The sequence below is a fragment of the Pongo abelii genome, chromosome 8, assembly GCF_028885655.2.
Source record: "Pongo abelii isolate AG06213 chromosome 8, NHGRI_mPonAbe1-v2.0_pri, whole genome shotgun sequence".
Classification (NCBI taxonomy): Eukaryota; Metazoa; Chordata; class Mammalia; order Primates; family Hominidae; genus Pongo; species Pongo abelii.
In genome coordinates this window covers 5,956,711-5,973,032 of record NC_071993.2, presented here as the reverse complement: position 1 = coordinate 5,973,032, position 16,322 = coordinate 5,956,711, and the positions used below count along the sequence as shown (strand labels likewise).

At 45.4% G+C, this 16,322-nt stretch overlaps 1 protein-coding gene across 4 annotated transcripts in view; it reads left to right on the top strand.

Moving 5' to 3' along the window:
* Positions 1 to 16,322, top strand: part of ANKRD16 (ankyrin repeat domain 16) — a 28,325-nt gene that overhangs the window by 3,128 nt on the left and 8,875 nt on the right. For 2 of the 4 annotated variants that reach the window (XM_009245101.4, XM_002820493.6), the window contains exons 3-7: positions 1,065 to 1,107; positions 2,761 to 2,869; positions 3,681 to 3,842; positions 6,447 to 6,525; positions 8,530 to 8,720. In XM_009245101.4, the coding sequence (XP_009243376.3) occupies positions 1,065 to 1,107; positions 2,761 to 2,869; positions 3,681 to 3,842; positions 6,447 to 6,525; positions 8,530 to 8,687 (551 nt within the window). In that variant the 3' untranslated portion in view covers positions 8,688 to 8,720. Of the gene's footprint in view, positions 1 to 1,064; positions 1,108 to 2,760; positions 2,870 to 3,680; positions 3,843 to 6,446; positions 6,526 to 8,529; positions 8,721 to 16,322 lie in introns of those variants that run through there. The other 2 variants (XM_009245103.4, XM_003777511.5) reach the window with 2 other exon arrangements.

Sequence of the window (16,322 nt, the reverse complement as noted above, 5' to 3'; positions counted from 1 at the left end):
AGTTTTGATTTGCTCATTTGTTTGAAGAAAGTAAAAAGAAAAACAATTAGTAAAAAGTAAAATTATTGTAATTTCAGAAGTTAGATATTAAGGAGCTCAAGAGTCTAGATTAAGAAATTCAGAAAATAACTTGTAGCTTTCTAGGTAGTACATTGATTAGGATAGAGGGCTTTTAGTTTCTCTAAAAATCATCACTTGTGACGTTTTATAGTGTTGCTTTTTGTTTTTTGTTTTTTTTGAGACAGAGTCTTGCTCTGTCGCCCCAGGCTGGAGTACAGTGGCACGATCTCGGCTCACTGCAACCTCTGCCTTGCAGTTTCAAGCGATTCACGTGCCTCAGTTTCCTGAGTAGCTGGGATTACTGGCGCATGCCACCATGCCTAGCTAATTTTCATATTTTTAGTAGAGGTGGGGTTTCCCCATGTTGGCCAGGCTGGTCTCGAACTCCCGACCTCAAGTGATCCGCCCACCTCGGCCTCCCAAAGTGCTGGGATCACAGGCATGAGCCACAGTTGGCAATTAGGGACCAAGGAATCATTTCTAAAACTTCGCAAGTAAGTAGAGAACTTTTTTTTAGCTCATGAATTATTTGACCAGTTTCTCGCCTGGAGAAACAATCAGCACTCCATCATTCACCCAAAATAGTGGAAAACAAGTAGTCATAACCTTTGAGTATAGTTACTTTTAGTAGGGGAATTAAATCCAGGCTACTTTGCCATGGATTACTGTTACAATATTTTGCATTTCCTGGGCAAAAATGGACTAGTCTTGGGGATCCGCAGCACAGAAGTGTAACTTTAGGATTGAAAGTTTCCCATGAAAGTGCACGTGAAGATAAGATAATCAAGTGTTGGCTGTGTACATATAAAGTGAAAACATTATTGTTTACCACTTTATCCAGTTAAATATTTATTCCTGTAGGGCGGTAACAGTGTACCCAATTTAATGACTCCTTCTTGTAAGCTATCACTAATAGAATGGGGCAGAGAGCAAAGCCAGGAGGCAGGAAGCATTTTATGTGTACACTAAAAAGCTCTAATTCTCAGCTTTCTTTCTCCTCCCAGCAATGCATGGCCATTTAGAGGCGGTCAAGGTGCTTCTTAAGAGGTGAGAACAATACAGCAAGTCAGGGAAAATATTTGCTAACTATGACAAAGAGTTAATATCAGTGCTACATAAAGAGCTCAGACACATTTTTAAGAAAAAAATTAGGCTTTCAAAAGAAAAATGAACAAAAGACATAGCAGATAAAGAATATGAGACAAAAATAACAAATATCTGGGGGAAATGTTTTCAGTGGCAAAATCATCCATTTTTCTATTTTTTTCAACAAGCATTTATACATTCATTTAGTGCTCGGTGGCTCACGCCTGTAATCCCAGCACTTTGGGTGGCCGAGGCGGGCGGATCACAAGGTCAGGAGATCGAAACCATCCTGGCTAACACGGTGAAACCCTGTCTGTACTAAAAATGCAAAAAAAATTAGCTGGGCATGGTGGCGGGCGCCTGTAGTCCCAACTACTCGGGAAGCTGAGGCAGGAGAATGGCGTGAACCCGAGAGGCAGAGCTTGCAGTGAGCCGAGATCGCGCCACTGCACTCCAGCCTGGGCAACAGAGCAAGACTCCGTCTCAAAAATAAATAAAAAATAAAAAAATAAGTAAGCCCTGTACCAGGTGCAAGGGCCACAACAGAAACAAGACACATGTAGTTTCTACCCTCCTGGAACTCACAGACTGGCAGGAAAGACAGACCATGAAGGAGTCCCAAAAGTCTGGTGTGCATTACAAGGACTTGCAGGATCCCTACAGAACAAATAATGGGAAGACCCAATTTGGCTTAAGAGTAAAGAATCTCAGCGCCAGTGTTTAAGCTGTGACCTGAAGGAGAAAAAGAAATTAGCTGAAAGCGGGAGGCAAGGGAGCATTCCAGACAGCAGTAACAGCACGCACGGATGCTCCGAACCAGGAAAAAGTGTGGTGCATTTAAGAAAGCAAAAGACGCCCGAACAGTGACGGGGTAGGAGAATGAATGCTGTCAGCCACACTGAGGATTTTCCCTCTTTTTTTTTTTTTTTTTTTTTTTTTTTTTTTTTTAATAGTTTTTGAGATGGAGTTTCACTTTTGTCACCCAGGCTGGACGGCAATGGCGCAATCTCAGCTCACTGCAACCTCCACCTCCCAGGCTCAAGCGATTCTCCTGCCTCAACCTCCTAAGTAGCTGGGATTGCAGGTGCATGCCACCAGACCTGGCTAATTTTTTATATTTTTGGTAGAGACGGGGTTTCACCATGTTCGCCAGGCTGGTGTTGAACTCCTGACCTCAGGTGATCCACCCACCTCGGCCTCCCAAAGTGCTGGGATTACAGTCGTGAGCCACCATGCCCAGCTCAGATACAGATGTCCTAAATATTTTGGCTGTGAAATTGAAGGATGGGGGTAATCAATTGATTATGAAGGATGAGGGAAAGGCAGTGGCAAGAGGTGGCTTCCCAGGCCTCTGGTGCAAGAAGCTGAAGAGACCAAGTGCTGTCAAATGGGACGGAGAAGTTTAGAGGAGCAGCGGGTCTGCTGGGGAAGACCATCACGCTCCTGAAGGCTTAGTGCTCAGTTCGGACACTGAGATGGGGGAGAATAGAGAGAGCTCCACGCTCACAGGTCATTTGCACACATGCAGTCCACCTGCAGGTGATCAGGTGTCAATTGTCCCCTAGGTTTGAGGTGGTGAATTTTCTCAGCTCTTACTTGGGGTTTTGGCTCTAGGTGCCAATATGAACCAGACTACAGAGACAACTGTGGCGTCACCCCCTTGATGGATGCAATCCAGTGTGGTCACATCGACGTCGCTAGGCTGCTCCTCAGTGAACATGGGGTATAAAAATGGTTGTGTTTTTATTCTTTTGGTTCTTCCTACAAATTTTAGATCACAGGATAAGCAGAGCACATTGTTACTCAGATCCCAGGTTCCATTCTCCAGCCCCTCCAAACTCTCTCTCTGGGACTTGGTGACCTCTTTAAGCACCAGTGTTCCCATCTGTAAAATGGAGAGAAATTTAATTTCTTCAGAAAGTTTTATAAGGATTAAATAATATAATGTACATAAAGCAGTTAGCAAAATATTCAGTAAATGGTAGCTGTTTTATAGCAATAATAACAACAAACTATCTCTGCTGATAGTGCTTTTGGCACCATAGCCTGGAACATTGAATCAAATCATAAACATCTTTTTGATTAGAGAGCCCTTTTTTGAGAGCAGGGCACGATGGCTCATGCCTGTAATCCCAGCACTTTGGGAGGCCAAAGCGGGTGGGTCACCTAAGGTCAGGAATTTGAGACCAGCCTGGCCAACATGTTAAAACCCATCTCTACTAAAAATATAAAAATTAGCCAGGTGTGGTGGCACACACCTGAGGCTGAGGCGAGAGACTCGCTTGAACCAAGGAGATGGAGGTTTCAGTGACCCAAGATTGCACCACTGCACTCACTCCAGCCTGAGCAACAGAGTGAGACTTCATCTCAAAAAAAAGAGAGTCCTTTGAGAATCAGACAAAAGCCACATATCCTCCACCCAGAGAGCTGTGCGTAAACAGCTCAGTTTTGCTGAAGTGCCAGCAGATGCCCAGATCTAAGTTGCCCTGTTTCTTATCTTTGACCTTTGCTCCTTTCTCTCCTCTGCCCACTAGGCTTGCCTTTCAGCAGAAGACAGCCTGGGTGCCCAGGCTCTGCACAGGGCAGCCGTCACAGGGCAGGACGAAGCCATCCGATTCTTGGTCTCTGAACTTGGCGTCGATGTAGATGTGAGAGCCACATCAACCCACCTCACAGCACTTCATTATGCAGCTAAGGTTTGTTACTTCTTATAACGTCCCAGCTTCCCCGAGGCTTGCCTTACTCCATTGATGGGTAGCTCCGTAGCCTGGTTTCTTTGGCCCCATCTCTATGGAAGAAATTGCCCATGATATTCTTCTGAAATGGTCAGGATTCTGAAGTGCTTTATCTCTTTAAATAGAAACCTGACTTGAATTTGTTTCTAGGCAAAAACTTAAAAAAAAGCCTTTTACTCCATAAAGTGCCTCCCCCTCACACACAGGTTTTTGTTTTCAGAAATAATGTTATTTGAAGCCATAAATACCCATTGTATGAAATTCCTGGCTCTCTGTTTTTACACTGGATTTCAGAAGTTAAGAACTCTTCAGCCAGGGCAAGAGAATTGCATTTACTAGGCTCTCTGGGGTGTAAAATATTGAAGAGAAGCAAACATTTTCACTGGAAAAGTAGCTGTTTTAAATGCTAGGAGAGTTTTGCATATTATCCTTAACATTATCTATTGGCTCTATGCCTTTACTTATTTTTTGGTTTTTTGTTTGTTTTTGTTTTTGTTTTGAGATGGAGTCTTGCTCTGTTGCCCAGACTGGTTTACAGGTGTGTGCCACCATGCCCAGCTAATTTTTGTATCTTAGTAGAGACGGGGTTTCACCATGTTGGCCAGGCTGGTCTCGAACTTTTGAGCTCATGATCCACCCACCTCGGCCTCCCAAAGTGCTAGGATTACAGGCGTGAGCCGTCACGCCTGGCCTACTTGTTTTTCTAATCAATTACATTCTCCTGCCTGATGTTCTGCTTTCGAGCAGCTGGGTAGATACACATGATGTGCTGTGTGTCCACAGGGTCCTCCCATAGGAAGAGTGAACCTGGAACCTTAATCGTAGTCTCATCACATAGTAGCAGACTAATTGGCTAGACAAAGAGTGTGTAAATTATTTTATAGGCTGGGCGCAGTGGCTTACTCCTGTAATCCCAGCACTTTGGGAAGCCAAGGCGGGCAGATCACGAGGTCAAGAGATCGAGACCGGCCAGGCGCGGTGGCTCACGCCTGTAATCCCAGCACTTTGGGAGGCTGAGACAGGTGGATCATGAAGTCAGGAGATCGACACCATCCTGGCTAACACGGTGAAACCCCGTCTCTACTAAAAATACAAAAAATTAGCCGGGCATGGTGGCAGATGCCTGTAGTCCCAGCTACTGGGGAGGCTGAGGCAGGAGAATGGTGTGAACCCGGGAGGAGGAGCTTGCAGTGAGCTGAGATTGCACCACTGCACTCCAGCCTGCGCGACAGAGTGAGACTCTGTCTGAAAAAAAAAAAAAGAGAGATTGAGACCATCCTGGCCAACATGGTAAAACCCTGTCTCTACTAAAAAATACAAAAAAATTAGCTGGGCTTGGTGACACATGCCGGTAGTCCCAGCTACTCAGGAGGCTGAGGCAGAAGGAGCGCTTGAACCCGGGAGGTGGAGGTTGCAGTGAGCCAAGATCATGCCACAGCACCCCAGCCAGGCAACAGAGTGAGACTACATCTCAAATATATATATATATATTTTTATAAATATTTTTATTTTATAAGATATTTATAATAATAATTCCTACTAACCGTAATAGGAATTCCCATTTATGAGAGGTTATGATGTTTTCTAGTTTATCTCTGCCCTAAAGATTTTAACAAAGAGTATATTTGCTTGGGAAATTTTAGAGTTTTGGGTTCTGTATAAATCACAAGATTTGTACTGCTCACAATGATGGAAACTAACTGCATTGGGTCAGTAATTTGGCCCACAGAGTTGATCATCTATATTCTAATAATTAAATGTCACCAAAATATTTATTTAATGATTTATATTAGAATTGAGAATGATACAATATCTTGTTTTAGATATGAAAATTTGGCCAGGCACAGTGGCTCACACCTGTAATCCCAACACTTTGGGAGGCTGAGGCGGGAGGATCCCTGGAGCCCAGGAATTTGTGATCAGTCTGGACAACATAGTGAGACCTTGTCTCTACAAAAAAAAAAAAAAAAAAAGAATAAATTAGGGAAAAAAAGATACAAAAATTCACTTTTAGCAGTTGACTGTTTTAGAAAAAGTGCCTAATATATGTTAGAGTCTATGTTTAAAGTGTGAAAGGAAAATAAAAACTTAAGACCCCCAACTCACTCTGCCAAAAGAAAAAAAAATTAAGCTGAAAGCTGAGTCATGTGGAAAGCTGCCTTTCCTTTTGTTCCTAAGCAGATAGCTACAGATAAAGGGTTAAATATTTCCACAGGTAGCTACTTTATATTCAACTTCTCTTATGTAAAGTGCCAATTTACTGAGCAGAAAGAGATATTTAATGTATCATTGCCTATTCCCCCCACCTGTTCCTTTTATCCTGCAACATGGATTCAGTAATGTGACCATACCCTCCTCCTTTTCACTCCAGCCCTCTTTTCCACTTTAAATATTGAAGCCCTCAAATCATCTTTGGAGTAAGACACAGACCTGTCTCTCGGGTATGTCCTTAACCCTGGCAAAATAAACTTCTAAATTGATTGAGACCTGTCTCAGATACTTTTTGGTTTGCAAAAGGTTTTCTTTTATCCTCATCACAGTGATAACAAATTTGTTTCAATTCAGGAAGGACATACAAGTACAATTCAGACTCTCTTATCCTTGGGAGCTGACATCAATTCTAAGGATGAAAAAAATCGATCAGGTACTGTTTAATTTTATATATGCCTTGGAAATTAGTAAACTGAGTATAACCAATACACTTTTATATTTAAAACATTGATTTTAATATTCTTCCTCTTTTTTTTTTTTTTTTTTTTTTTTTAAGTGGTGGTGTTGTTGAGACAGAGTTTCCTTCTGTGCCCAGGCTGGAGTGCAGTAGTGTGCCATCTCAGCTCACTGCAATGTCCACCTCCTGGCTCAAGTGATTCTCGTGCCTCAGCCTCCTGAGTAGCTGGAATTACAGGCATGCACCACCATGCCTGGCTAATTTTTGTATTTTTAGTACAGACGGGGTTTCCCTATGTTGGCCAGGCTGGTCTTGAACTCCTGACCTCAAACAATCTACCTGCCTTGGCCTCCCAAAGCGCTGGGATTACAGGCATGAGCCACTGCGACCAGCCTTAATGTTATTCTTCTAATAGCTCAGCTGCTTTTCCTTAAAATATCTTTTTCTCTGCAAAGCCTTCATATAATTGTTGTTATTATAACAGTGATGATGACTGCCACTCATTACAACTGCTGTTGTTAACCTTTGTTATTATTTTAAACCATAACAATATACACATCATAAAAGCAGTTTCTTTCTAATCCATGATGACACCTGCTGGCCAGGTATTGTGTCAGTTCTTCACAGGTCATCCATTTTGGAGTATATTTAGAAACTATATTCACTATGATTTTTTTTATTTAGAATATTCAGAAACATATTCTGAGGCGAATTCTTTAGACTTGGGCTTTAAAATAAACCCTCTAACATTCTGTGAGCCAAAGGCCATCTTGCAAGGGTTTAGTGGAATCTTTTTTTTTTTTGGAGACAAAGTCTCGCTGTTACCCAGTCTGGAAGGCAGTGGCACGATCTTGGCTCACCGCAACCTCTGCCTCCTGGGTTCAAGCGATTCTTCTGCCTCCCGAGTAGCTGGAACTACGGGTGCCCACCACCATGCCCAGCTAATTTTTGTATTTTTAGTAGAGACAGGGTTTCACCATGTTGGCGAGGCTGGTCTCAAACTCCTGACCTCAAGTGATCTGCCCACCTCGGCCTCTCTAAGTGCAGGGATTACAGGCATGAGCCACCGCGCCCGGCCTGGTGGGATCTTTCTGATGCTTCAAAGACTCGCAGGTACCTAACTACTCACTCTAGGGCTGGAAAGGGCAGCTGCTCTGCCCAGGAAGGGACACAGCTTCTCTGCTGGAGGGAAGGCAGCAGAACCACCAGTGCCCCTGAACTCAGCACACTGGAAACCTCAGTGCTGATTTCTGCACCCAGAGTGGGAAGCTTGTTCAACAGTGTTTTTTTTGGTTACATGATTATATGTGGTGATATTTTTACTTACAAAGCAAATTCAATAAACCTTTTAGAAAGTTTTTTGTACCATTTAAAGTGTGTTTCCAGAGCATTCAGGAGTATGGAAAGGATGTCTCCTATATCTTGTTAACTTGCTCTGTTGCTTCTTGCTTTAGATAAGTTTCTTTTTCTTTTCTTTTTTTTGAGACAGAGTCTTGCTCTGTCACCCAGGCTGGAGTGCAGTGCTCACTGCAACCTCCACCTCCCGAGTTCAACCGATTTTCCTGCCTCAGCCTCCCAAGTAGCTGGGATTACAGGCATGCACCACCACGCCCAGCTAATTTTTAAATTTTTATTAGAGATGGGGTTTCACCATGTTGGTCAGGCTGGTCTCACACTCTTAACCTCATGATCTGCCCACCTCAGCCTCCCAAAGTGCTGGGATTACAGGCATGAGCCACTGCGCCCGGCCTAGATAAATTTCTTAAATCCTCTCTAACTGGCTTTGTTATCTTTAAAACTATTTTCAACCCAATCAGGTTAAAAAGAAAAATATTTTGATCTAGTATAGGTGAAGTTGTGAAGATGAATTACGGAAGATATGGAAAGAATTGATAGTTTTATTGGGCACTATCAATTCACGAGGTCAGTATATCTCCAGGGGTTGTGTTTTAAGTCCACGTGATTTTTGTCACCCCTCAGCCCTGCATCTGGCCTGTGCAGGTCAGCACTTGGCCTGTGCCAAGTTTCTCCTGCAGTCGGGACTGAAGGATTCTGAAGACATCACGGGCACCCTGGCTCAGCAGCTCCCAAGGAGAGCAGATGTCCTTCAGGGCTCTGGCCACAGCGCAATGACATAAGGATGTTTCCAAGAGGAGGCAATAAAGCGCATGGTAATTCATATCCTGCTTCTTAAGTCAGTCACAGATTCAGCGAAACCAGTTGGAAGCCAGTTTTCCATCTCCTCCGCTTCCTCCCTTCCCTCCTCCTGAATGTTCCACTCCTGCTGAGGAGTTCCCACTGATCAGGGGGCTGAGTTCCCAGCTCCATGACAGGCACATTATGGAGTCCTGAGCACAGTCATAATCTTCCCGTAGTCCATATTTCACTGTTTGTACTCTTAAAGTAGAATAGATAACGTTTGTGCGATCAGGCTGTGGGATCCTTAGAGAAGCACGTACCATGCATGAATATAATATAGTATACGTGCTTTCACAAACATACGAAATATAATAACTGCCGCATGGTAAGGCTATGATAATAATAACAAAAATATCACATACATTGCTATTAGCTTGAGCTATAAAATGCAGTTGGCCCGTTTAATTTCTTCCTTCATAAGCTTTTACTTGACCATTACAATGGTTCACTTTTGGTTTCATAGCCAAGAAGGACATACTTATAATCTGTTTACACAGGCGTTTACAAGAAATTAATAAAAACTTTTATATATTCTAAGCACTGCTAGTTAAGCTATCAAGTTTTAATCTTGAGGGTTTTTGTTTGTTTTAATAGATAAATTCAGTATTGACCCCCTTCAAGTAATAAATACACGTAGAAAATGTAACTAAGGACCGGGCATGGTGGCCCGTGCCTGTAATCCCAGCACTTTGAGAGGCTGAGGCAGACAGATCACTTGAGGCCGGGAGTTCAAGACCAGCCTGGCCAACATGATAAAACCTCATCTCTACTAAAAATACAAAGATTAGCCAGGTGTGCTGGTGCATGCCTGTAGTCCCAGCTACCAGTAAGGCTGAGGCCCGAGAATTGCCTGAACCCAGGAGGCAGAGGTTGCAGTGAGCTGAGATTGCGCCACTGCACTCCAGCCTGGGCGATGGAGCACGACTGTGTCTCAAAAAAAGAAAATGTAACTAAGATATTTACAAAACTTCTGTTAACCTGAGTTGAAGAATGGGGTTTTGTCTTTAAAACCCATTTTCTGGCCTGTCCCATCCACCCACGGAAACCTCTGACTTAAGGAATGAAACACTTGACATTTAGTTTTAAAAAATATTGTAGCCTCTTAAACGGAGTAAAGGTAGGATGAGTCCTCAGGCATTTAGATTCTTTTTCTACTTTTTTTCTTTTCTTTCTTTTCCTTTTTTGATCCTTTTCTCTGAATTGCAAAGAATAATTATTAGTCTAGATCAGGCTTTTTAATCATTGTATGCATCAGTCGCAAGCAACATTGAATCCTCTTGTCCAGTGTGATCCAGCAAGTGCTTATTACACACCCACCTTATTCTCAGCGTTGGGCTCGGTTTGGCACAAAGCAAGAATTTCCCGTTCGTCTTAATTATTCCCAGATGGCATCAGCGGATTCCTGTTTCTAACCACCAAATCAGTGTTCTGGTAGAAACACTCCTGTCTTGTGACCTCTAAATTACACACTGTCTCCATCTGCACTGATTTGAGATGCAGTTACCACTTTCCTGTTCCTCCAGAGATGCCTGCGTCAGTGCCCTCTAGGTCTGAAGATGGTCCTGTTGTGCAGCTATTTCACGTGTACAGGTGGGACTGAAAGATCAGTCTGGGACTGCCCTCTTTCCCCTCAGCACACACATGAGCAGCTTTGTGTTTGCAGCAGCTGCGTGCACGATCAGCTTCCACTTGGCTTTGCTTCTGCCCTTACAAACCAGTTGATGATGACGACACAGCATGTTACACTGTTGTCCCCGGTTTTCCTAGATTCCACGCACCTTTGTAATAGAAACCATGGTTACTGGATGCCACTGCTGAAACTACTAAACACCCAGAGATGGCACTGATTATAAGAACATTAATTGTGGGCTGGGTGCGGTGGCTAATGCCTGTAATCCCAGCACTTTGGGAGGCCGAGGCAGGGATCACCTGAGGTCGGGAGTTCAAGACCTGCCTGGCCAACATGGTGAAACCCCATCTCTTCTAAAAATATAACAATTAGCCCGGCGTGGTGGCATGTGCCTGTAATCCCAGCTACTTGGGAGGCTGAGGCAGGAGAATCGCTTTAACCCCAAAGGCGGAGGTTGCAGTGGCTGAGATCATGCCACTGCACTCCAGCCTGGGTGACAGAGTGAGACTCCATCTCAAAACAAAACAAAAAAATTAGCCTGGCATGGTGGCAGGCGCCTGTAATCCCAGTTACTTAAGAGGCTAAGGCAGGAGAATCGCTTGAACCCGGGAGGCAGAGGTTGCAGTGAGCCAAGATTGCACCACTGCACTCCAGCCTGGGTGACAGAGTGAGACTCCGTCTCAAAAAAAAAAAACATCAATTGCAGCAAAGAGAGTAGCAATAATAGAATAATAACCAGATGTTTCCATAACAATAATATATGAAGAATGCTCTGGCAATGATAACTGATATTTTTCTATTACTCCCTAATTATAGTTACTTTCCTCACCTCCTTTGGGTCTTTACCTATAAGCCACCTTCTTAGTGAGGCCTGCCCAGGCCACCCTAAAATTGTATCCTTTTCTTCAACATTTGATATCTTCTTTCCCCAGTTTATTTTTTCTTCTTAGCATTTGCTTAGCAAATGTGCCATATAATTTATTTATTTTGTTCATTGTTTTTCTCCCCCACTGATATGCAGGCTCCTTGGACTGATTTTTGTCTTTTAAATTTAAAATTGTTATGTAGTTAATGAATGGGCGATAAAAGCCCTTTGTGTGCATAGAGCACTTACTATATGCGAGATAGTGTGCTAAGCCCTTACCTAGATTGTCTCATTTTGTCCTCTGACTCTTGTACCCTGCAGCCCCTTTTCATTATTATTCCCTCTGGAGCATCTTTTCCCATACACACTTTCACAAGAGTCTCTACTTGATACCCTCAGCTCATAGGCACCTCCCACCCCCTGCAGTCTGGCGTCATTGTTGCTGCTCTGTGCAGACTCTTCCTTTCAGATACCAGTGACGTCCTACTTGCCATATCAAGTGATGTACTTTTAGCCCTTAGATTACTGACCCTTTCAGTACACTTACTAATCACTACCCCTTCTGGACTCTTGCCACATGCAATAATGCACTCCTGGGTTTTTCTTTCTGCCTTTTCCTTCTCTGCCTCTGCACTCCTCTGTCAGGCCGGCCCTCCGCGCTCATGTGTACCAGCTTCTGTCTCCAGCATCTCCCTTATTCTGGGTTTTCTCCTGAAGCATTGTCGTCCATGCCTCGGGTTTCAGCTACACCCTAATGTCAGTAACACTCAGATCTCTCTGTAGCCCTTACTTTCCACCACCTGCTTACGTTTCTGCATGGATGTTCTGAGGCCATCTCACGTTCAGTTTCTTCAAAACCCAGCCTTCCCCACAACCCACTGACATACAGGCCTGCATTCCTGCCTTGGTTGATGGCATCACAGCTCACCCCACCCGTGTTGGAAATCTGGGGGTCAGTCATGACTCCTCCCTCTTCGGGATTCCCTGCAGAGGACAGCTGCTGGGCAGCTCTCTAATCTGCCTGTTCCACACCATCCCTACTGCGACTCCTGCCCAAGCTCTCTCACTCCTCCTAGAGAGTGGCAGCCATGTCTTAAATACACGTCTCCAAGTCCTCAAATCCACCCTCCACATGGCTGCCAGGGCGTTCTCACTAATGTGACCAAGGGCATTGATTGCCAGTTGTGGCTTAACCTGCCTCCCAGAGCACGTACTACACTTGCCAGGATTTCTGATTGCCTCAACTAACACCCACTTCCTCCAGGGCTGTCAGCTTGTCCTAAAAGCCCACCCGCTCCCATGGTGAGTGTGTGTTATTAAGCTCAATCAAAGCAGAAGTCTCGGCCAGGCGCGGTGGCTCACATCTGTAGTCCCAGTATTATGGGAGGCCAAGGCAGGCAGATCACAAGGTCAGGAGATAGAGACCATCCTGGCCAACATGGTGAAATCTCTTCTCTACTAAAAATACAAAAATTAGCCAGGCGTGGTGGCACCCGCCTATAATCCCAGCTACTTGGGAGGCTGAGGCAGGAGAATCGCTGGAACCCGGGAGTCAGAGGTTGCAGTAAGCCAAGATCGCCACTGCACTCCAGCCTGGCAACAGAGCGAGACTCCGTCTCAAAAAAAAAAAAAAACAGAAGTCGCTGAAAAGAGATGCAAAGAGGTAAAAATTGTAATGACTTGAAAATAGCGAGGACCTAACATATATTACCAAAAAAATTTATACGAGAAAATACACAAGACAAGATGGAAAGGATCACAAAATGGAAACAAGATGGCAAAAGTCAGGCTAAAGAAGCTGGAAGGAACTATAGGGAGGGTGCTCAGACAGTGAGAAGAGGGAGGAGCAAGCACTGAATTTAACCCGGGACGTTTCTAGAATCCACCAGCAGGTGGCAGACCAGAAAAATGTCCCTTTTAATCTCCCAGACTTTTGTTTGTAAGGCCTATTGTAAAATACAGAAGATAGTAAAGGAGAAAACAAAAATAATCTATAGTTCCACCACCCAGAGGGAACCACTCTTATTTCCCCTTAGTCTTTCAAAATGCATATAGGGCTGAGCACGGTGGCCCCTACCTATAATCCCAGCACTTTGGGAGGCCGAGGCGGGCAGATCACTTGAGGTCAGGAGTTCGAGACTAGCCTGGCTAATATGGTGAAACCCCATCTCTACTAAACATACAAAAATTGGCCAGGCGTGCTGGGCACGGTGGCTCACGCCTGTAATCCCAGCACTTTGGGAGGCTGAGGCAGGCGGATCATGATGTCTGGAGATCAAGACCATCCTGGCTAACACGGTGAAACCCTGTCTCTACTAAAAATACAAAAAAGTTAGCTGGGCATGGTGGCACGCGACTGTAGTTCCAGCTACTTGGGAGGCTGAGGCAGGAGAATTGCTTAAACTCGGGAGGCAGAGGTTGCAGTGAGCTGAGATCGTGTCACTGCACTCCAGCCTGGGCGACAGAGCAAGACTCTGTCTCAAAAAAACCCAAAAAGATTAGCCAGGTGTGGTGGGGCACACCTGTAGTCCTAGCTACTTGGAAGGCTGAGGCATGGAATCACTTGAACCCAGGAGGCAGAGGCTGCAGTGAGCCGAGATCACGCCACTGCACTCCAGCCTGGGCGACAGAGTGAGACTCCCTCTCAAGAAATAAAAAATAAAATGCAGGGCCGGGCGTAGTGGCTCATGGCTGTAATGCCAGCACTTTGGGAGGCCAAGGGGGCAGATCACGAGGTCAGGAGATTGAGACCATCTTGGCTAACATGGTGAAATCCCATCTCTACTAAAAATACAAAAAATTAGCCGGGTGTGGTGGCGGGAGCCTGTAGTCCCAGCTACTCGGGAGGCTGAGGCAGGAGAATGGCATGAATCCAGGAGGTGGAGCTTGCAGTGAGCCGAGATCGCACCACTGCACTCCAGCCTGGGCAACAGAGTGAGATTCCGTCTCAAAAAAAATACATAAATAAAAAATAAATAAAATGCATACAGTTGAGCTGATGCTGCACATGCAGTTTTTCCCTTCACTGTTTATTTATTTGTTTTGGAGACAGTCTTGCTGTGTCACCCAGGCGGGGGTACAGTGGCACAATCTCGGCTCACTGCAGCCTGCACCTCCTGGGTTCAAGCAATTCTCATACCTCAGCCTCCTGAGTAGCTGGGATTACAGACGCCCTCCACCATGCCTGGCTAATTTTTGTATTTTTAGTAGAGACAGGGTTTCACCATGTTGGCCAGGCTGGTCTCGAGCTCCTGACCTCGAGTGATCCGCCTGCCTCAGCCTCCCAAACTGCTAGGTTTACAGGTGTGAGCCACCATGCTTGGCCCTCTAACTTTATTTTACAAGCAAATCCTAATGCTCTTTAAAACTTTGTGAATGTCGTGTTTCATGGCCGTCTTATGCTCCATCGTATTACTGTCCATATTGAGTCTTGTATGTTGCCTCTTTCATTGGTTTCCATTTTCTTTTTAAGATGTAGACGGAGTAATCTCTGTCAAATTCAACTGGAGGCAAGGACGGCAGGTTGGGGACAGAAACGGCTGTTGGATTTGATCACCGGAGGTTGGGCTGCGCGAGTGGGTGGGAGATATGGGCTGCACAGGGGCCTGAGCAACTCTGTGTGTCCTTGGCTGTGTTGTGTGGTGAAGGAAAGGAAAGAAGAAAGCAGTTTGACAGGACAGTAGTTTCCTCCGAGAGGGTGAGTGAGGGGATGAGCGTGTGGCATGTTTACAGACTGGGAAAGGAGCCCAGAGAGGGAGGAAGCCAGCAGCGAGGGAGTGAGGGCTCTGTGGGATAAGGCCCTTCGGAAGGTGCGGGGAGTAGGTTAGAAGCCCTTGGGGAGCTCAGCTCCAGATGCAGGAGAGTTTCCTTCCCAGAGGCATGGAGGAAAGAAGCAGGGCAAGGGGGAAGAAAAAGTTCAAGGCAGAGCCCACGTGGGCGCCTCATTCAATGCCAGTATCTAGGAGGGTGGTGGATTTGTGGAGCACGTTTATTACGTATCCTACAAGAATGGATAATAATGTGGACTTATATTCGGCAGTTTTTACACTTTTTAAAATTACACTCAGTTGGAAAGAGTGATGTGATTTTTATTTATGTATTTATTTTTTTGAGATGGAGTCTAGCTCTGTCGCACAGGCTGGAGTGCAATGGCGCAATCTCGGCTCACAGCAACCTCCGCCTCCCGGGTTCAAGTGATTCTCCTGCCTCAGCCTCCTGAGTAGCTGAGATTACAGGCGTGCGCCTCCACACCCGGCTAATTTTTCTATTTTTAGTAGAGACAGGGTTTCTCCATGTTGGTCAAGCTGGTCTCGAACTCCCAACCTCAGGTGATCCACCCACCTTGGCCTCCCAAAGTGCTGGGATTACAGGCGTGCGCCTCCACACCCGGCTAATTTTTCTATTTTTAGTAGAGACAGGGTTTCTCCATGTTGGTCAAGCTGGTCTCGAACTCCCAACCTCAGGTGATCCGCCCACCTTGGCCTCCCAAAGTGCTGGTATTACAGGCATGAGCCACCAAGCCTGGCCGCGTGACATGATTTTTATTGAGAAGGAAACAAGATGGGAGTGAGGGCTGGCCTCTGCCAATCGTGGTGAGGACAGGGACTTGATTGGCCTGTGTGATTAACCCACCCTGCAGCATTCGCAGAACCTGCCTCCTCCTACCATGCTGAAATGTGATTGACTTGATACTGAGGACAGGCCTGGGCGCTCCTGGGAAAGCAAGGGAGTGGATGCATTTATCAGCCCATGCTCTGTGCAGCTTCTGGCCTGAGGACAGCAACAGGAGGGTCCTGCAGGCATTTCGACCAACATGACACCTCTCCTGGCTTCACCATAGGTGAACCAGGTCTCTTGTTCCCTCTTCCTACTCTGGAAGGCCCAGTGCGTCCTGAAGGGGAGTGACACCCTGGGGGTAATTGAAACAACATTTTAAAAATAGCAATGGCCAGGCACCGTGGCTCACGCCTGTAATCCCAACACTTTGGAAGGCCAAGGCGGGCAGATCGCTTGAGGTCAGGAGTTTGAGACCAGCCTGGACAACATGGTGAGACCCTGCCTCTACAAAAAATACAAAAA